This window comes from Macrotis lagotis, chromosome 1 (assembly GCF_037893015.1).
Source record: "Macrotis lagotis isolate mMagLag1 chromosome 1, bilby.v1.9.chrom.fasta, whole genome shotgun sequence".
In the NCBI taxonomy this organism is placed as follows: Eukaryota; Metazoa; Chordata; class Mammalia; order Peramelemorphia; family Peramelidae; genus Macrotis; species Macrotis lagotis.
The window spans coordinates 933733067-933754862 of record NC_133658.1 but is presented as its reverse complement, the minus strand read 5'-3'; the positions used below and the strand labels follow the sequence as shown (position 1 = coordinate 933754862).

General features: G+C 43.5%; 2 protein-coding genes across 2 annotated transcripts in view; one reads left to right on the top strand and one right to left on the bottom strand.

Annotated features, from left to right (window-relative positions):
- LOC141510747 (uncharacterized) overlaps positions 1-15117 on the bottom strand; it is a 33597-nt gene extending 18480 nt beyond the window's left edge. The window contains 2 exon segments of the mRNA XM_074220273.1: positions 14537-14731; positions 14836-15117. Of these exon segments, the coding sequence (XP_074076374.1) occupies positions 14537-14731; positions 14836-15117 (477 nt within the window).
- LOC141510731 (olfactory receptor 10AC1-like) lies at positions 15116-16081 on the top strand. The gene has a single exon (XM_074220272.1). The coding sequence runs from the start codon at positions 15116-15118 to the stop codon at positions 16079-16081; it is 966 nt and encodes a 321-aa protein (XP_074076373.1).
- The last annotated feature ends 5715 nt before the right edge of the window (positions 16082-21796 follow it).

Genomic DNA, 21796 nt, shown 5'->3' with positions numbered 1-21796 from the left:
CTTAATGGGGATAGAAAAGAATATACCTTTTTCTCAGCAGTACATGACACCTATACCAAAATTGATCAAATGCTAGGGCACAAAAACCTTATAATCAAAAGCAGAAAGGTAGAAATAATAAATACACTTCTCAGACCATGATGAAATAAAAATTATATGTAATAAAGAGTCATGGAAAGATAACCAAAAACTAATTGGAAATTAAACAACTTTAATAATCAATAATTATATTCCAAAAATGATACTGATCAGACATCATACCAAAATTTATGGCCTGCAGTCAAGGCAGTTTTGAGGGGAAACTTTATATTTCTAAATCCCTATAAGAATAAAATAGAGAAAGAGGAGATCAACTAAATCAACTAAAATCAACTAAAAAAGCAAGAAAAAGAACAAATTAAGGATCCCCAATTAAATACCAAATTAGAAATTCTCAAAATCAAGGGAGAAATTAATAAAATTGAAAATAAGAAAACCATTGATCTCATAAATTAAATTGAGTTGGTTTGATAAACCTTTGGTTAATATGATTTATTAAAAGAAAGAAGATAACCAAATTACCAGTATCAAAAATGAAAAAGGTGAACAATGAGGATGAAATTAAAGAGATAATTTGGAGTTATTTTGCCAAACTGTATACCAATAAATTGGAAATGGATGTGAATGGATGAATATCTACAAAAATACAAACTGCCCAGATTAACAGAAGAGGAAATAAATTACTTAAATAACCCCATTTCAGAACAAGAAATTGAAGAAACCATCAATAAACTCCCTAAGAAAAAGTCTCCAGGTCCAGATGGATTTACAAGTGAATTCTAACAAACAATTAAGGAGCAATTAATTCCTATTCTACATAAACTATTTTTAAAAATAGGAGAGGAAGGAGTTCTGCCATACTCCTTTTATGACACCAACATGGTGTTGATGCCTAACCAGGAAGAACCAAAAAAAAGACAAAGAAAATTATAGACCAATCCCCCTAATGAATATTGATGCAAAAATCTTAAATAAAATTTTAGCAATGAGACTACAGCAAATTATTACCAGGATAATATACCATAATCAGGTTGTATTTATACCAGGCAAGCAAGGATGGTTCAACATTAGGAAAACACTCAACATAATTAAACATATCAGTAGCAAAACCAACAGAAATCATATGATTATCTCAACAGATGCTGAAAAAGCCATTGATAAAATACAATATTCATTACTATTAAAAACTACAAAGTTTAGGAATAAATGGAGTTTTCCTTAAAATACTAAATTTATAGTTTTTACAATACTAAATTCATAGTTTTAGATCTATCTAAACCATCTACAAATATTATATGTAAACAGAATAAACTCAGAGCATTTATAGTAAAATCAGGGGTGAAACAAGGATGTCCTTAACACTATTACTATTAAAAATAGTATTAGAATTGCTAACTGTGGCAATAAAAGAAGAAAAAAGGAAGGAATTGAAGGAATCAGAATTGGCAATGAGGAAGCAAAGCTTTTACTCTTTGCAGATGACATGATGATATACTTAGAGAACCAGAGAAAATCAACTAAAAAATTCCTTGAAGCAATTAACAAATTCAGCAGAATAGCAGGATATAAATACCCACATAAATCACCAGCATTTCTATATATAAAAAACAAAGCCCAAGAGCAAGAACTAGAAAGAGAAATTCCATTTAAAGTAACTATAGACAGCATTAAATACTTGGGGATCTATCTCCCAGAAACCATATGAATACAATTATAAAGCACTTCTCACCCAAATAAAATCAGATCTGAATAATAAGAAAATATCCATTGTTCATGGTTAGGTCAAGTTCATATAATAAAAATGGCAATTCTACCCAAATTAAATTACATATTCAATGCCACATGAATCAAATTACCAAATAACTATTTTATCAAACTAGAAAAATTAGTAACAAAATTCATCTGGAGCAATAAAACATCAAGAATAGCAAAGAAACTGATGGGGAAAAAATTTAAAGGAAGGTGGCCTAGCTCTACCAGATCTAAAACTATACTATAATTTGGCAGTCATCAAAACTGCCTAGTACTTGTTAAGAAATAGAATAATGAATCAGTGGATTAGGATAGGTTCAAAAGAAAATATAGTAACTGACTACAGCAATCTATTGTTTGACAAACCCAAAGACATCAGCTTCTGGCATAAAAACTCACAGTTTGACAAATATTGTTGGGAAAACTGGAAAACAGTGTGGCAAAAATTAGGCACAGATCTACATCTCACACCTTATACCAAAATAAGGTCCAAATGTTTGCAAGATTTAGACATAAAAAGTGATACCATAGATAAATTAATAGGTTAAGAAACACTGCATCAGATCCATGAAAAGGGGATAAATTTATGAACTTATAAGAATTAGAGCACATTATAAACTGTAAAATGAATGATTTTGACTATATTAAATGAAAAAGGGTTTACACTAATAAAATCAATGCTGCCAAAATCAGAAGGAAAAGTAGAAAGCTGGGAAACAAACTTTACAACTAGGATTTTTTTTTAGGTTTTCACAAGGCAATGGGGTTGAATGGCTTGCCCAAGGTCACACAGCTAGGTAATTATTAAGTGTCTAAGGCTGGATTTGAACTCAGGTACTCCTGACTCCAGGGCCAGTGCTCTATCCACTGCGCCACCTAGCTGCCCCACAACTAGGATTTCTGATAAAGGTCTCATTTCTAAAATAAATAGAGAATTGCAGCAAATTTATAAGGTCACAAGTCATTCCCCAATTGATAAATGGCCAAAGGATATGAACAGGCGGTTTTCAAATGAAGAAATTAAAGCTATATATAATCATATGACAAAATTCTCCAAATCACTTTTGATTAGAGAAATGAAAATTAAAACAACAATGAGATATAACCTCACATCTATCATATTAGCCTAGATGAGAAAAAGGGAAGATGATCAATGTTGGAGGGGTTGTGAGAGGATTGGGAAATTGATGCATTGCTGGTGGAGTTGTGAATGGATTCAACCTTTCTAGAGAGCATTATGGAACTCTGCTCAAAAAAGCAATAAAAGTGTTCATTCCCTTTGACCCAGCAATTCCAATTCTAGGATTACATCCAGAAGAAATTGTAAAAAATAGGAAAAGTTCCAAAGTATTCATAGCAGCTCTTTTTGAGATGGCAAAGAATTGGAAACTGAGGGGATGCCCATCAAGTAGGGAAGGGTTGAAGAAGTTATGGTCCATGAATACTATGGAATGCTATCGTTCTATTAGAAACAATAAATGGTCGGACTCTAGAGAAGCATGGAAGGAATTACAGGAACTGATGCTCAGTGAGGGGAGTAGAGCCAAGATAAGATTCTAATCCTTAACAACAACAAAGGAATGATAATAATGAAACACTATGCAAATATTTATGGAACTCAGGTGGAGCAGAACATAGAAGAAAATTTATATCTCTAAATAGATATATCAATTTGGCAGATCAATGAATTGGGCCTGCAACTAAAAAAAAACAAACTAGACAAAGAACACATTAAAAATCCCAATTAAACCTAAAATTAAAGGTGAGGTTAATAAAATTGAATGAAAGAAAACCTTTGAATTAATAAAACTAGGGGATATTTTCATGAAAAAAAATAAAATATATAAATCATTGGTTAATTTTATTTTAAGAAAAAAAGAAAGAAAACTAAATGACCAATATCAGAAATGAAAAGGATGAATCACCACCAGCGAAGAGTAATTAAGCAAATATTAGGAACTATTTTACCAATAAGTCCAAGTAAAATGAATATTTTCAAAAATGTAAATTGCCCAGATTAACATAAGAAGAGATGGAACATTTAAATAACCATATCTTAGAAAAAGAAAATAAACAAATCACAAATGGGTTACCTAAGAAAAAATCCTCAGGATCAGATGGATTCACAAGTGAATTCTACCAAACATTTAAAGAACAATTCATTCCACTGATGCTGAGTGAAGGGAATAGAACCTAGAGAACATTGTACATATTATCAACAACACTGAGATGATCAGTCAAGATGGATGCAGTTCCTCTCACCTACAACACCATCTACATTCAGAGGAAAAACTATTGAGTCTTAGTGCAGAGCAAAGCATACCAGGTTCACTTTTTTAGAACTTCTTTTATGATTTTCCTTTCCTTCTCATGATTTTTTTCCTTTCCCCTTAGTTCTAATTCCTCTTTCACAACAAGACTGATAAGGAAATCATTAAACACAATTGTTCATGTACAACTTTTACCAAACTGTTTACCGCTATGGGAAGGGGCAAGGTAAGAGAGGATGGTAGAAAATTGTGGAACTCATAAATTTGCAAATGAATGAATGTTAAAAAAAAAACTACCTTTGCATGTAATTGGAAAAATAAAATAAAATTTCAATAAAAAAAGGATAATGCATTCCAATACTATATAAGCTATTTGGGAAAATAGGCAAAGAAGGAATCCTTCCAAATTCCTTTTACAACCTAAATATGGTGCTGATACCTAAATCAGGAATAGCTATAACAGAGAAAGAAAACTGCAGACCAATTTCTTTTTTTTTTTAATTTTTATTAAAGATATTATTTGAGTTTTACAATTTTCCCCCAATCTTGCTTCCCTCCCCCCACCCCCACCCCACAGATAGCACTCCATCAGTCTTTACTTTGTTTCCATGTTGTACCTTGATCCAAATTGGGTGTGATGAGAGAGAAATCATATCCTTAAAGAGAACAGAATTCTCAGAGGTAACCAGATCAGACAATAAGGCATCTGGTTTTTTTTTTTTCCGAATTAAAGGGAATAGTCCTTGTACTTTGTTCAAATTCCATAGCTCCTTATCTGGATACAGATGGTACTCTCCTTTGCAGAGAGCCAAAAATTGTTCCCAATTGTTGCGCTGATGGAATGAGCAAGTCCTTCAAGGTTGAACATCACTCCCATGTTGCTGTTAGGGTGTACAGTGTTTTTCTGGTTCTGCTCATCTCACTCAGCATCAGTTTGTGCAAATCCCTCCAGGTGCAGACCAATTTCTTAATGAATATTGATGCAAAAATTTTAAATAAAATACTGTCAAGGAGTTTAAAGCAATTTTTCACCAAGATCTTATACTATGCCCTGATGGAATTTGTACCAGAAATGTAGGTACATTGCATTTCTAATTCATTACAGGGGGAACTATCAACATAATTGACCATATTAATAAGAAACAAGTAAAAATCAAACTATTATCTCTATAGTTGTATAAAAAAGTTTTTGACAAAATACAACTCATTTTTCTATTTAAAAAAAACCACTAGAAATCACAGGAACAAACAGAACTTTCCTTAAAATGATAGGTAGTATCTATTTAAAACCATCAAGAAGCATTATCTATGATGGAGACAGGCTAAAAGCTTTCCCAATAAACTCAGGGTTGAAGCAAAGTTAACCATTATCACCACTATTATTCAGTGTTTTATCCAAAATGTTAGCTATAATGATAAGAGAAGAAAAAGAAATTGCACATATTAGAACAGGCAATGCAGACGATATGGTGATATACCTAGAGAATCCTAGAGAATGAACTAAAAAACTAGTTGAAATAATAACTTTAGCAAAGTTGCAGGATAAAGAAAATAAATGCACATAAATCATCAACATTTCTATATATTATCAATAGGACTAAACATAAGTAAAAATTCTTGGGAATCTATCTGCCAGAACAAACTGAGGGATTATATAAATACAATTACAAAACTTTGTTCACACAAACAAAAACAATTCTTAAAAACTGGAAAAATATTAATTGCCCATGAGTAGGCTGAGCCAATAAAATAAAAATGAGAATACTATCTAATTTACTAATTCAGAGCTATACCAAATTACCAAAAAATATTTTTGTAGAGCTAAGAAAAATAATAAATTTAATGTGAAAGAAAAAAAGATCAAGAATATCAAGGGAATCAATGGGAAAAAATGTGAAGGAAGGTAGACTAATTGTACCAGAACTCAAAGTGGTAAACCTCAAAACAATCTGGTACTGGCTAAGAAAGAGAGTGGTGCATTAGAGGAATAGATTAGATACATAAGACACAAGTAAAAGACTATATAGTGTTCGATAAACCCAAAGACCCACGCTTTGAAAGAACAAGAACTTGCTATTTGACAAAAATTCCTGGGAAAACTAGAAAGTTTGGCAGTAACTAGAGAAAGACCAGCATCTCAAAAAAAAAAAAAACCAAAAGAGTATGATTTAGACATAAAGGGTAATACCACAAGAAAATTATGAGATCAAGAAGTACTCAACTCTATTGAGAAGGGTAGAATCTATGATCAGAGAGAGAAAATTATGGGATATAAAATGGGATATAAACAGGCAGTTTTCAGACGGAAAAAATCAAGGCTATTTCTAATTATATAAAAATGCTTTAAATCACTGTTGATTTAGAGAAATACAGATTAAAACCACCCTGAGATACCTCCTCACACCTATTAGATTAACTAATATGACCCAGAAAATTGTCAAATGTTGGAGAGTGTGAGAAAATTGGGACACTATGCATTATGGAGGATTCAACCAGTCTGGAGAGTAAGTCGGAAGTCTGCCCAAAGGGGTATCAAATTGTGAGTTCCCTTTGCCTCAGCCATACTACTAGTGTTGCCTTTAAAGATTGAGAGTTCCTGTGAAAATGAAAGAGTTTATGACTACCCCCCTCCCCGAGTTGAAATAGCTCAGGATTTATTTCACAAACATGTAAAATTCACAGATTAAAGCCTTTTTTTTTTACTGGAAAGACAGCAGCTGCTTGGAAGGGCTTGAGGACATGGTGAATACCAATGTTTTAGGCCAGGGGTCTGAGGGAAAGAGCCATAAAAGAATAGAGGCCATAGTTCTCCATTTGTGACCAGGAGCATGTGGTTCTATCTTAGAGAAAGTGGCCATCCTGCAAAGGCGGGGGGGGGGGGGGGAGAAGGAAGTGGAACCCTCATTTAAATGCATTTCCACAGTGGGTTGGGCAAGGGTGGCTCTTGGGGAATGGTTTAGCACCTGCTCCAGATACTCTCCACTACACAGGCGGTCCTCCAAAGAACGGCCAAGTACTCACTGTGCATGGGCGACCCATAGGTGATGGTCTACACATCAGTCATTCCTGTCCCAAAGGGTGTGACCTTCAAGTCTAACATGTCATTTTCTGGGTAAGGTGATGGCCCACCTGTGTAATCTAGCATCACACTTGACCCACCAGTGAAAGCACGGCCAGGGTCAAAATGAAAATCACGAGGAAGTGTTTTAACAGGACAGAGCTTACAAGGATCAGTAGGGGACAGGATTTTTTTTTTTCTAGGTTTTTTTGTGCAAGGCAAATGGGGTTAAGTGGCTTGCCCAAGGCCACACAGCTAGGTAATTATTAAGTGTCTGAGACCAGATTTGAACCCAGGTACTCCTGACTCCAGGGCCGGTGCTTTATCCACTGCGCCACCTAGCCGCCCGCGGGACAGGATTTTAATGGTGCAAAAAGATTACAAAATTTGTTTCCAATTACAATATTCCCTATACCCATAATTGCCTGTCTTACTAGGACTATATTCCAAAGAGATTTTTAAAAAGGAAAGAAAATGACCCATATGAATAAAATTATAACAGCACTTTTGTGGTGACATAGTGTTGGAAACTGAGGGGATGCCCATTGGCTGAGAAATGGTTGAATAAGTAATGCTATATGATTGTGATGGAATATTAGTTATTGTGCTATAGGAAATGAAGGTTTCAGAGAAATATGGGAAGATTTATTTGAATTGATGCAGAGAAAAGTAAGGATAATACTTTATAGAATAACAACATTGTAAAGATAAAACAAATTGAAAGACTTAGAAGCTCTAATCAATACAATGACCAACCACAATTCCAGAGTCAGGATGACTTCCTTACTGGCCAGGGCCAGTGAAGAGTGGAAAGTGATAATAAGTCTCACTGGTTTAGCCCTTTAAGATTTACAGAACAGTTCTCTCAAAACCCGAGCTGACAGGTAATACTTAAGATTGTTTATATCATCTTTCAGGGGAGAAAAACTGACACTGAAAGGGATTATAAATGTGAATTTTAGTTAGGAAGAACTATAGCCCAGAGTGGGTCAGAGTCTGCCCGATGTCACACGGCTCCCTACCTCCCAATCCTGGGCTCACTCCATCTCCCCTGCACCCTCCCTCAGGGTCTACCTCAACAGAAAAGCCAACATTTCTGATATGTCTACTGGGGAGATGAAAGAAGATATGGTGGGAAGATGCCTCAGGGATTGGCATGAATGGACCTATCTTAGGTGTCACCTATACAGAAATCCCTGCCTCAGTTTCTTTCCATGTTGGAGGATGAGGGTTGAACTGATTCATCTGTTATTCTTTCCAGACTTCTTGTCTCCTGTAGACAGCCCCTCCTTTGGACATAGGGAGCTTACAGTGTTTAGGAAAGGATCAAATGGGAGTCTAGGAAGTCCTTCATGGTGGGGGGGGCAGAGCCAAGATGGCAGCATGAAGGCAACAATTCCCAGGAACTCCTTCCCCCCAAAACTCCAAAAGCCATCAAATCATGACTCTAGTCAAAATTTAGAGGGGCAGAACCCACATGAAGACTGAGTGATACATTTTCCCAGTCCAAGATAACTTAGAAGTTCCACAGGAAAGGTGTGTTTCACCAGGACTGGGAGCTGGAAAAAGCCCCAGTCACAGTGCAGCCCAGGAACAGCTTGAAGGGTCAGGGAGAGAGTTCTGCTACACCAGAATGGGTGTGGAGTGAGGAGTACGAGCCACGGAACCTGCAGTGAGAATCAGGGGGAAACCAGTCTGCACCTCCAGAACACAGCCCACAGATGGTAAGGGGGTCAAGGGAGACTGCAAAAATTTCTCTGCTCTCCCTGGGGGCAGGACTCAGCAGTTTGCCCACACTCAGATCCAGGTTGCAATTTGGGCTTCCATACTAAGATAGCCTAGCAGGGCCCCTCCTTACAGCTCCAGGGCAAAGGGGAGTGCTGTGGTCATCTACAGTCAAAGCACAGGCAAGAGAGCATAAGAACTTAGAGGAATAAAGGTCCCAGTGGGGTGTCCCCTACCAAAAAAAACCCTGAAAGCCTTGGAACTGCTGTAAATTAGTCTTGGGCTGAGGAAATGAGTAAATAACAGAAAAAGAAGAATCTGACCATAGAGAATTATTTTAGTCCCACAGAAGATCAAAACACATACTCAGATGAGGATAATATCAAAGCTTCCATATCTAAAGTCTCCAAGAGAAATAGAAAATGGGCTCAGACTATGGATGGGTTCAAAAAAAGACTGAAAAGTAATTAAGGGAGGTGGAGGAAAAAATTGGGAGGAGAAATGACAGTGATGCAGATAAATCATGAAAACCAAATCAACAGCTTGGTGAAAGAAATACAAAAAATACTGAGGAAAATAATATCTTAAAAACCAGTTTAGGCCTAATAGAAAAAGCAAAACAAAAGGCAAATGAGAATGCCTTAAGAAGCAGAACTGGCCAGCTTAAAAAAAGCTCTCTGAAGAAAATAACTCCTTCAAATGCAAAATGGAACTAAAGGAAGCTGATGACTTTGTAAGAAATCAGGAAGAAATAAAACTCTTCCAAAAAAAGCCAAAAATTAGAAGAAAATGTGAAATATCTCATTGGAAAAACAACCAACCTCGAAAAAAGATCCAGAAGAAATAATTTAAAAATTATTGGGCTATCTGAAAGCCATGACCAGGAGAAGAGCCTAGACTTCATTTTTCAAGAAATAATACAGCAAAATTGCCCCGAGATCCTAGAAGCAGAGGGTAAAATAGAAATTGAGGGAATTTACCAGTCACCTTCTGAAAGAGATCCCAAAAGAAAAACTTCCAGGAATATTATAGCCCAATTCCAAAACTCCCAAATCAAAGAGAAAATACTAAAAGCGGCCAGAAACAGACAATTTAATTACTGAGGCTCTGTAGTTAGGATGACACAGGATCTGGCAGCATCTACATTAAGGGCTCGTGGAGATTGAAATATGATATTCTAGAAGGCAAAAGATCATAGAATCAACTACCCAGCAAAACTGAACATCCTCTTTCAGGGGAAAAGATGGATTTTCAATGAAACAGGGGACTTTCAAATGTTCCTAACGAAACAACCAGAGCTGAACAGAAAAGGGGTGGAAGAGAATGAGTAACTATGAGGAATTTAATGACATTGAACTGTTTGTATTCCTGCACAGGAAGAAGATATTGATAACTCATATGAACTTCCTCATTTATAAGAGCTATTAGAAGGAGCATATATAGACAGGGCACAGGAAGGAGCAGAATATAATGGTATAATTTAGCAAAAAGATGGAGTCATTGGGTGATAAAGGAAAGAACTGGGAGGAAGGGAAAGGAGATGAAGAAAAAGCTTTTTCAATGGAGTGGAAAGGGGGAAGGGAAGGGGAATGAGTGAGTCTTCATTCTCATCAGAAATGGCTCAGCGAGGAGATGACACACACACTTAATAGGGTGAGGAAATCCATCTTACTCTAGAGAAAAATGAGAGGATAGGGATGGGATAAGAGGAAAGGGGGGGGGGAAGGAGGGAAATAGGTGATAGAAGAGAGGGAAGATTGAGGGAGAGGGTACTCAGATACAACACACTTTTGGACAGGGCCAGGATGAAAGGAGAGAGGAGAGAGAGAATAGAATAAATGACAGTGGGGAGAAATGGAGTGGAGGTACAGCTAGCAATAGCAACTGTTGGAAAAATATTGAAGCAACTTCTCTGGTGGACTTATGATAAAGCAAGCAACTCACCCAGAGACAGAGCCATTGGAATCTGAACACAGACTGAAGTACATTTTTTTCCTCCCTCTAACTATTCTTGAGGTTTCTCATCTTCTTGGGGGGGGGGGGGGAGTTGTTTATGTTTACTCTTATAACAAAATTATTGTAATTATATAAAATAAATCCTTAAAAATAAATAAATAAAATTAAAAAAAAACAAGTCCTTCATGGTGGGTTGGCCCCAGGGAGACACCAATAGGCCGGGAGTGCCATACTTGGTGGCACAGACACAGGACCAGTCTTCCAGTGGAGCTGGAGCTCAAGTCTGGGAAAGTAAGACTCAGAAAGGTTATCACCACATGGTGGATGGCATCAAATGCCAGGATCAGGATTTGGGAAGTTCATTTGGAAGGCCATGGGGAGTCATCCAAAGGCTGGAGCAGGGGAGAGACACAATTAGAGGGGCATTGGGAGGGCACAGAGGCTGGAGACTGGCTGACCACTGAAACTAGTCTTTGGCACTAGAGAGATTTAGATTAAACAGAAGGAAGATGATGGGAGAGGCAGGGACTGGGAGATCCCTGGAATACCCTGATTTCCCTGAGCTCTCTCCCTTCTCCCTCCAGCCCCAGGGGTCCAACTGGGTCCCATCAGTCTTAATGAGACCATGGGGACAGGGACCCTAACAAGGCTCAAAGGGGTTCATTAGTGGTTCCAATTCTGCCCAGAGATCCAGGGAATTGAGACTGAAAGATTCCCTCCCTGTCTGCTCCCCTCCTGAGACCCCCTCGAGTCCCTAAGCCCACAGCCCCCCCCCCCAGACTCTGGGGAAGCACAGGGGACAATGAATTAGATTGGAGTGGGGAGATCAAGAAGGGTCGTTCCTCTACTCAGTTCAGAGCTGACATTCCCCACCCATTGAGGGCAGGCAGAGTCTGAGGGTGACAGTCCAGAGGTGGCCAAGGCTGAAGGTAGAGAAAGAAGAGAGAGGTAAGGATGGAGGATCAGGGCTGGTGAGGAGCAGGGAGCTGGGGGCTAAAGGCCAAGAGATGAAGACAGAGCACAGTACCCTTCTGAAGAGACCTCTGCACCTATGAGCATAAGGGTGTGTGCCTATGCTTGGTCAGGTCCAGGCAGGCTGAGCCCCCCAGGTCTAGGCAAAATTTGCCATGTGGGAGTCTTGGGACAGGGGCTCCCTCTCTTTTGCAATTCCTGTGTCTCCATGTCTCTCATTTTGTTTATGTCTCTATTTTCCCCCCTTTTCTCCTTCCCTCTGACTTATTTTCTTTCATCCTCTCATTGTCATTTCTGTCTCTTTGCCTCCCGTTTTTTCCCCTCTACTCCTGCCTCCTGTCTGTGTGTCTCTCCCACTGTGTGACTCTTAATTTTCTCTTTAATCCTTGGCTCTCATTTCTCTTTGTGTGTCTCTATGTGTGTCTCTTCCTCTCCTCCTCCCTCCTGTCTCTGTCACTCTACCTCTCTTCTGTCAGTTTCCTGTGTAGCATTTGCTATAAGGCTGGCCCCAATCAGAGCAAAAACAGACACCAGAGAATGGGTGAAAGGACCCAGGCCTTAGTTACTGTGGATGCCAAGTTCAGGGTCTGGGCAATTCCTTGGGTCATCTCAGTCACTGAATCCAGGCAGAGTTCACAAAAGGGTCAATAGTTGGGAGAGCAGACTAAGCCATACTCCCCAGAGCTGGTATTTGAAAGCCCCTTCCAGGACTTATTCTATACAAGGTTCCCTTGGTACATCCTGGGAATGGGCAGGGGACCCTAGAGAAGCAAGCCAAGTTTTCAGAGAGGATACAGGTGGGCACTGGCAGTGCCCACTGACAGAAACAACTAGGAGCAAGGATGTCTATTGAGGTCTGATAGAGCTGCCCCATAACAGGGGGCTCCTGACAAATCCAAATGTCTTTCAAAAACATCATTTGATCTCAAAAAGAAGAAAAGCAGCCCATATCCCTTTGCTGAGTCCAGCATAAAATACTACAAACTGAGGGAAGAGGATATGTTTGCTTGAGTACTTATTAAGCCCCAACTATATTTAAGATCCTATGCTAAGCACTCAGAACTGTGATTTTCATTGAACTAATTGAAGCATGAGTCCAAGAGCTGGCAGTAACTTCAATGGCCAGCCAGTCCATCCCATACCTCAAAGGAATCTGCAGTGTAGCATACCCTTGTTGCAACCATCCAGCCCCTGCTTGAAGACCTTCAAGGAAGAAAAGCCACCACCTCTGGAGGCAACCCAACTCTCTCTCTCTCGGGGCAATGATTCTTGTCAAGGTGCTTTTCCTCTATCAGCATTTTTGCCACGTTTTTTACCCATCACCTCTCCCTTGCTACTGACAGAACTAATTCAATCCACAGGGTAACCCTTCAGAACCAGCTATCAGATTCCCCCTTTTTGACTCTGGACTAAACATGCCCAGCCCACAGATTCATAAACTTCATAGCTCATAGATTGAGTGAGGAAAGGGAGCTCAATTAAAGGTTGGAGAGTTAGGCCATTTGCAGTCCACTGAACAGTAGTCATGAATGATTGGAGGTCTGGGAGGGCCCTCAGTGGCCATTTAGTCCACCTTCTATCAAAGTGAAATCCCTGGCACAAACAAGTATCTAGCCTTTTCTGGAAGATCTCCATGAAGGGGAAGTCATTCCTTTTAGACAGTTCTTTCCATGAAGTCTGAACTGATCTCTTGGCATTCAAGCTGGTTTGACCCTCTAGGATCAATGTGGAAAAATCCAGGGATCTGCATCTGTCCCCGAGTGGTGAAACATTTTTTCTAGTCTTGAACAGAGGCAGAGATATCATCTGTATTCAATCTCTAGGGGAGAAATTAGGAAGGATCTCTAGGATAATGGTCAAAATATGGGCAAAGACTAGGACAGCTAGTTGGCACAATATAATACATATTGGTCATTATCTATGTATGTATGTATGTATGTATGTATCTATCTATCTATCTATCTACCTACCTACATATATAAGACCTTGGCAAGCTTGAGCACTGAAAAAGGGCAGTGAGTCAAAAAGCATTAAGAATATAAAGAAAGACAAAAACCCCTGTTTCTGTCTTTAAGATCCCTTAGCCTAATGATAAATACATATGAATAAGCTACCAGTGGGGTGAACCTAGAGAACATCAGAGAGAAGGCATTAGAATTAAGGGGGAAATCAAGAAAGTCTCCAGGTGAGAGGTGTTATTTTGAGACTTAAAGGAAGTCAGGGAATGAGTCAGGAGGCAGAAATGGGAGGGGGAGGAGGGCACTTCAGGCATGGGGCTCACCACTGAAAATGCTAGGTTAGGTCTGGAGGGTGGTAATCAATACCTTAGCTATTAATAGAGAAGGCTGAAGTGAGGAGAGTTTGGGGGAAGGGGGACTGGATAAAAATTTATATGGCAATGGGGTTAAGTGACCTGCCCAAGGTCACACAGCTATGTTAAATATTGTCTGAGGTTGGATTTGAACTCAGGTTCTCCTGATGCCAAGGCTGGTGCTCTCTCCAATGCACCATGTAGCTAGCCCCGTGCTAAATCTTTTAAGAAACCCTGGAAAGGGGTGGCTAGGTGGCGCAGTGGATAAAGCACCAGCCCTGGAGTCAGGAGTACCTGGGTTCAAATCCGGTCTCAGACACTTAATAATTACCTAGCTCTGTGGCCTTGGGCAAGTCACTCAACCCCATTTGCCTTGCAAAAACATGAAAAAAAAAAAAAAACCCTGGCCAAAGAGACCATTTTACGGAGAAGTCACACAGGACAGATGCTCACAGAGGAGTCAGAAGAAGGGTACTGGGCCACCTGAAGGTCTCTCTTAAGACCCTGGCTCAGAGTGGAAGCAGCTCCAGGAAAGGGGAGATGCTCAAGTTCAGGGTCAGCCCAGGTGTTCCTGTGGCACCTGCGACCAGCCTGTGCTAGAGTCCGGCCCAGCCGTGCAGCCTCAGCGGGATACACTGTAACTTGCGTCTGCCACCAAAGACAAGAACCAAGCCCTCCCGGCCCGTCACCGGCTACTTAGTATCTGAGGCCGGATGGGCGCCCGTCCGGTGCCCGGCGGGGGCTTTCTAAACGGGGTCGGTGGCCAACAGTGGCCAGAGTCCCCAACAGGTGGGGCCGGGGCCGAGGCTCCTCCGGGAGGAGTCAGGGGAGGGGGGTGCGAAGAGTATCCCGCCCCCCGCCCCCAGCCCATGAGGGACCGGAGTCAGGGAAGGAGGTGGCCAGGCTCCAAGTCCGGGGGTGGGGGTGCAGCCTGGGCCCCCTGGGGAGACCAGGGGCAGGCGGAGGCGGCGGGCCCCCCGTTCCCCCGGCCGCCCGCTCCCTCGTGTCCCCTTCCTCCGCAGGGCCGGCGCCATGAGCCTGCGGCCGGAGGCCAACTGGACGGCGCGCCCGGCGGCCGACTTCGTGCTGCTGGGCTTCTCGGGCTGGCCCCGCGGGCTGCGCCTGCTGCTCTTCGCGCTGGGGCTGCCCCTGTACGCGGCCACGCTGGCCGGCAACCTGCTGGTCGCGGCGCTGGCGGCGGCTGACCGCGCGCTGCGCACCCCCATGTACTTCTTCCTGGGCGCGCTGTCGGCCGTGGAGGCGGCCTACACGCTGGTGCTGACGCCGCGCACGCTGCGGGGCTTCGTGCTGCCGCCGGGCGGCCAGCGGCTGGCGGCCGCCGCCTGCGCCGCCCAGATGGGGCTCTTCGTGGCGCTGGGTGGCGCCGAGTGCCTGCTGCTGGCCGCCATGGCCCTGGACCGCTACCTGGCCATCTGCCGGCCCCTGCGCTACCCGCAGCTGGTGACGCGCGCCTTCTGCTGGCGCCTGCTGGCGGCCTGCGTCGCCGCCGGGGCCGGCCTGGCGCTCGGCCTCACGGCCGCTATCTTCCAGCTGCCCTTCTGCCGCGGCCGCCTGGTCAACCACGTCTTCTGCGACCTGCCGGCGCTGCTGGAGCTGGCCTGCGGGGACAAGGCCCGGCAGGAGCGCGCGCTGCTGGCCGCCTGCCTGCTGCTGCTGGTGCTGCCGCTGGCGTTCATCCTGCTGTCCTACGCGCGCGTGCTGGCCGCCGTCCTGGGCCCGGGCGCCGCAGCGCGCGGCCGCCGCAAGGCGCTGGCCACCGTGGCCTCGCACCTGACCGTGGCCGTGCTGCACTACGGCTGCGCCACGGCCATGTACGCGCGCCCGCTGCGCGGCCGCTCGGCCGAGCGCGACAAGCTGCTCTCGCTGGTCTACATCTACGTCACGCCGCTGCTCTACCCGCTCATCTACACCCTGCGCAACCGAGACATGCAGGGGGCACTGCGCCGCGCGCTGGCCTGCCAAGCCGCCCGGGCCTAGGGAGGAGGAGGCGGCCCGGGGCGCTGCGCTGGAGGCTGGCCTGTGGGCCGGCCAGGCCTAGGGGGTGGAGGGCCTGCCGGCCAGGCCCCGAGGAGGAAGCGCACAAGCACGAGCGCCCACCGGGTGCCAGGCCCTGCCCATCCAACAGGGGGAGATGAGGGGGACCAGAAAGGACTTTGGGGAGATGCCAGAGAAAATGCCATGCCCAGCGGCCTGCGGGAGGGAGAGGGAGCCATGGCGGAGCGGGGTTCTGGGGTCCTGGGAAGCCCAGAGAGGCGGGGCTTAAGGAACGGTGGGGCTTCATTTGAGGCAAAGCAGCCACCAGAGCCTCTGCCTCAGCCAGGTACTCACCAGGTCAGGCTCTGGAGAAGCAGCGGGGGTGGGGGTGGGGGGCAGGTAGGGAGCCTCCAGGATGCCTACCCCCGAGGGCCCAGAGTTTGGGGCATCAGGCTCCGCAGAGCCCACAGGTTTCACAGGAAGAGGAGCAGCCCCACTGAGGAGCCAACTGGAGAAGTAAGTGGGAGCAGGTATCAGGCTAAGGCAGAAATCCTTGTTTTATTAATAGGGGCTTGTTCTCTGCCTGGGGGGAAGAGAGGGTCGTTATTAATTCTAGAATATGCTTCTCCAACATTTCCCTTACTTCACTGGGAGGTAAGCCTAAAGACGGGGTCTCTCCACACTTGAGAGTCTAGTGAACAGTGTGCTTTGGTCCTTGGATCTGATCTTTTGGGGGCATCTAGGATGCACCAGGCTCTCTGTGTTCACCATTGTGTATAGTCTCTGCCCTCCAGGCCCTCACCACCTAACAAGGCAGCTGAGTAAAGGAAATTATTGGTGCTGTTATGAAGTTAACCAGGTAGTACTGACATAGGCCAAGGCAACATTGAGATGGAGAGCAGGCATTGATGGCAGATTGACATCTTTACACACTGAGATAATATGCAGATTTATAACCCTTCATTGGATTTACAACTCTTCTAATCTACATTTAGAAACTTAAATTTTCACAGACACCAATATGGTGCCGATACCCAAAGCAATAAGGGCAAAAACAGAGAAATAAAACGATAGACAATTTCACTAATGAATATTGATACTAAATGCCAAAACTAGGGGACTATAGCAATAGATACCAAAAAAAAAAGGAATTCATATCTGGAATGCAGGCATGAATATAAGGAAAGGTATTAACAGATTTGATTATATCAATTACAAAAGCAAAATATTCTATCAATAGAGGCAGAAAAGGCTTTTGAAAAATACAACACATTCCTATTAAAAATACTTGAAAGCAAAGATATAAATGGATTTTTTTCCTTAAAATTATAAGTATCTACCTAAAGCCCACAGCAAGTACTATTTGTAATGGGGATAGGCTGGAAACCTGTCCAATATCAGGAGTGAAAGATGACTATTACCACCAATATTATTCAATTTTGTAATAGAAATGCTATCAATAGCAGTAAGAAAAGGAAGAGATGAAAGAAATCAGAATGAGCAATGAGGAAATAAAATTACAGACAGATGAGTGGAAAAATGGTACAGTATCAACTAAAAAAATAGTATATAATTAGAATAGAAAATTAGAATATGAAATAAAACCACCTAAAACATCAGCATTTCCATACAACACCAACAATGCTCTACAAGAAGAGATAGTATAAGATGTTTCATTTAAAGTAGTAGCTATTGTTTGGGAGTATGCCTACCAATATAAACATAAAATGCTTGGGAATGTACCTGCCAAGACAAACCAGGAATTATGCAAACATACTTATAAAACACCTTTTATACAAAGTCAAATTAGAAAAACTGGAGAAGTATTAATTGTTCATGGATAGGCTGAGCCAATATAAGAAAAATGACAGTTCTGTCTAATCCACCTATTCAGTACCTCTCCAAATAAATGAACAAAAAATTATTCGATTGGACTAGAAAAAACTAAATTCATTTGGAAGAACAAAAGGTGAAGAATACCAAAGGAATTATTGAAAAAAGCATAAATGAAGGAGGTTTAACTGTATACATCTTAAACTGTATTAAAAGGCAATAATTCTGGTACTGGCTAAGAAATGGAATGGTGGATCAGTGGAAAAGAATAGGTATACAATATAAATGATCAACAGAACCTTGTGTTTGATAAACGTAAAGATTTAAACTTTTGGGATAAGATCTTACTGTTTGGTTAAAAATAAACTTGGGAAAACTGGGAAGTAGTCTGGCAGAAATTGGGTATGGACCAATATCTTACACCATTTACCAAGATAAAATTGAATAGATACATGATCTAGACATAGAGATAACATGAGTAGATTAGAGAAACATGGAACATACCAGTTATCAGATTTATGAATAAGCATAAAATAGTATAGGGGATATAAAGTAGATAATTTTGATTACATTAAATTGAAAAGGTTGAATATAAATAAAATTAACATAGCCAAGATTGGAAGGAAAGCAGAAAATGGGAGGGGGGATTATTTACAGTCCGCTTCTCAGATAAAGACCTGATATATAGAGAAGTGAGTCAAATTTAGAAAAATATGAATCACTCCTCAATTAATAAATTTTCAAAGGCTATAAACAGGCAGTTTTTGGAAGAAAAAAATCAAAGTTATAGTCAAAAGGAAAAAAATGCTCTGGGTCATAAATGATTAGAGAAATACAAATTAAAACAAGCTCTCACACCTATCAGGAAAAAATTTCTCTAAAAGGGGAAAAATGATAAATGTTGGAGGAGATATGGAAAAATGAGAACACATACAACATTCTGGAATCATGCCCAAAGAGTTATAAAAGTATACAAACCCTTTGATTCATTTCCCAAGATGAAAAGAAGGACCTCTATGTTCTAAAATATTTAGAGCAAGCTCTGTGGTGGCAAGGCATTGGAAATTGCAGGGAGGCCTGCCAACTAGGGAATGGCCAAAGTTGTAGTATGTGATTGTGATGAATACTGCGCTATGTTGAGCAAGGAAAGACTAGCATGAGATAATTCAGAGAGAAGTGAGCAGACCCAAGAGCTTGCTGCCTACAATCACAGCCATATTGTTTAAAGAGTATCTGGGCTATTCTGAGTCTTAGGAAGTTTCAAATCAACAAGAGTGGGCCTAGAAAGGGAGATGTCGTCTGCCTCCAGGGAAAGAGTCCATCTCTGGTCAGACGGATTACAGGGTTCCACATCATTCTTAGCCAAATGTTTACCTTCTCTAGTGTGTGTTGCGAGGGAGGGCGACCACTCAGAACTCCAAATGTAACCAAAAATAAGATGGGGATCACTGAAGGATCTGGCATTAGTTTGTCAGAACAACGAACTGGGGGAGTTGGGGTAGGACAAGCATGGAGCCTGCAGGAGCAGAGGAGACAATAATCCCACTCTGCTTTACCATCCTCAGACTTTATCGGTGGGCATGGTATTTCAGGAAGGATATCAATGAGCTAGGAAAAGCTGATGAGAGAGTGAAGAGCCTTGGACCATGATCCATGGAGCAACTTGGCATGGGGAAGAGAGAGCTCAGGGGGTGGGCTAGACAGACAAGACAGCCATCTACAAGGAGGGCCTTGAATGGACTGTTTAGCTCCAGAGGGCAGAGGCAGATGGAACAAGAAGTTCTAGAAAGGTAGATATGGGCTTCATTTTAAGAAACCATTTCTCCCACAGTGGAATAGCTGCCAGGGGAGGAGGTGGCTGCCCCTGCTGGACAGCTAGTAGAGACTGGATGACCCCATATATCAGGGATGGGCAGAGAAGGGAGGCAGAGCTGTGCCTCTTCTCAGATTGGCAGTGCCACACCAATGCCTTTCTGTGCAAATGCCTCTGTTAGCTTGCAATGTAGGGAATTATGGGAACTGAGAAATAAAATACTGTCTATAGAAACAAAGTTTTGCAATCTTTTCTGCACTGGTAAAATATTTAAGTCCAGTAATCTTATGTATATGGATATGTGTCTATGTGTATGTGGAGTATATTGTCAATCCTATATATGTGGAGATACGTGTATATATGTGTAGTAGGTCACCTTAATCTTACGTACATGGATGTGCATGTGGGTACTTATATGTAGGCTCTCGTCTTAAACCAGGCAGGAGGCCTCCCCACAAGCACCTCCTCTCACAGTGACCTCTCCAATATGAGAAGCCAACCACTCCCCAAACACCTGCTTCTTCCACAGACCCTGGAGGGGCATCGAAGGAGAGTCTGGCCAGGATCTTTCTCTTGGCCAGTTAATGCACAGCTGAACTGTCTAAGTTATCAAGCCCAAACCCCACATGGCCCTTAAAGAATTCTTTTTTTTTTTTTTATCTTTGCAAGGCAGTGGGGTTAAGTGAGTTGCCCAAGGTCACACAGCCGGGTCATTATGAAGACTGAGGCTGAATTTAAACTCAGATCCTCCTGACTCTGGAGCCAGTGCTCTGTCCACTGCACCCATTTCGCTGCTCTGAAAGAACCGTTTACTTCTCACTTTCTCATTTTTGTGCTGTCACTACTTTTTAATAAATCTGCTCTTTACACCCATACATCAGGGTCAGAGGCCGTGAATTTTCCCCTTAGGCCGACCCAATCACCCATCATCAATTTGGGCACAGCTGACTCGGATCCCGTTTAGGCCACCCCAGGCATGGATCCGGTGCCACCTCGCTGCCTTCCAGAAGGGCTCCAGCCGGAGGGCCCCGAGGTCTCGCCAGCTCTGTGGACAGCTCCTCACCTGGTGGGAACCCAGCCTTCCTCCAGGCTAAGTCAACTTCGAGCTCGGGCAGCCCCAAGCCTCCTTTGCCGTGGATTCCATCTCTGGGGCCCCCGGCCTTGAGGGGCCACCCTGGCCTGCCCCCCACACCCTGCCCAGCAGCTCCTGAGGCCACAAGAAATGTGCCCTAGACTGGAAGCGGCCAAAGGAGGCCAGGGCTGGAGGGGTTGGCCCTCCCCTCGGAGAGGAAAAATAAGAACCCAAAAGGAGATGGGTCAAAGCAGAGCGCCCTGGCCCTGGGCTGCCTCAGTTTCTTCCTCTGTAAACTGAAAGGCCATAGTGTGGAGGGCAGGAATCTGAGGGGCCTGGTGGATGCCCACCCTGGCCTGGCTCGGCTCTGCTGGCTGGGAGGGGGCAAGGGAAAGCTACAGAAAGCCTTTGTTCAGGGGGTCACCCTGGGCTCCCCCTTCTCTCTGGAAGTCTGGGGGTGGCCACCCTGGAGGAGGGGTCACCTGGGGGGCAGCCACCTGGAGGAGGGGTCACCTGGGGGGCGGCCACCTGGAGGAGAGGTCACCTGGGGGGGTGGCCACCTGGAGGAGGGGTCACCTGGGGGGCGGCCACTGGGGGGGAGGTCACCCTGGAGGAGGGGTCACTTGGGGGGATGGCCACCTGGAGGAGGGGTCACCTGGGGGGGCGGCCACCTGGAGGAGGGGTCACCTGGGGGGGCGGCCACCTGGAGGAGGGGGTGGCCACCTGGAGGAGGGGTCACCTGGGGGGGCGGCCACCTGGAGGAGGGGGTGGCCACCTGGAGGAGGGGTCACCTGGGGGGCGGCCACTGGGGGGGAGGTCACCCTGGAGGAGGGGTCACTTGGGGGATGGCCACCTGGAGGAGGGGTCACCTGGGGGGGCGGCCACCTGGAGGAGGGGTCACCTGGGGGGAGGCGGCCAACCTGGAGGAGGGGTCACCTGGGGGGGGGCGGCCACCTGGAGGAGGGGTCACCTGGGGGGCGACCACCTGGGGGGGCAGTCA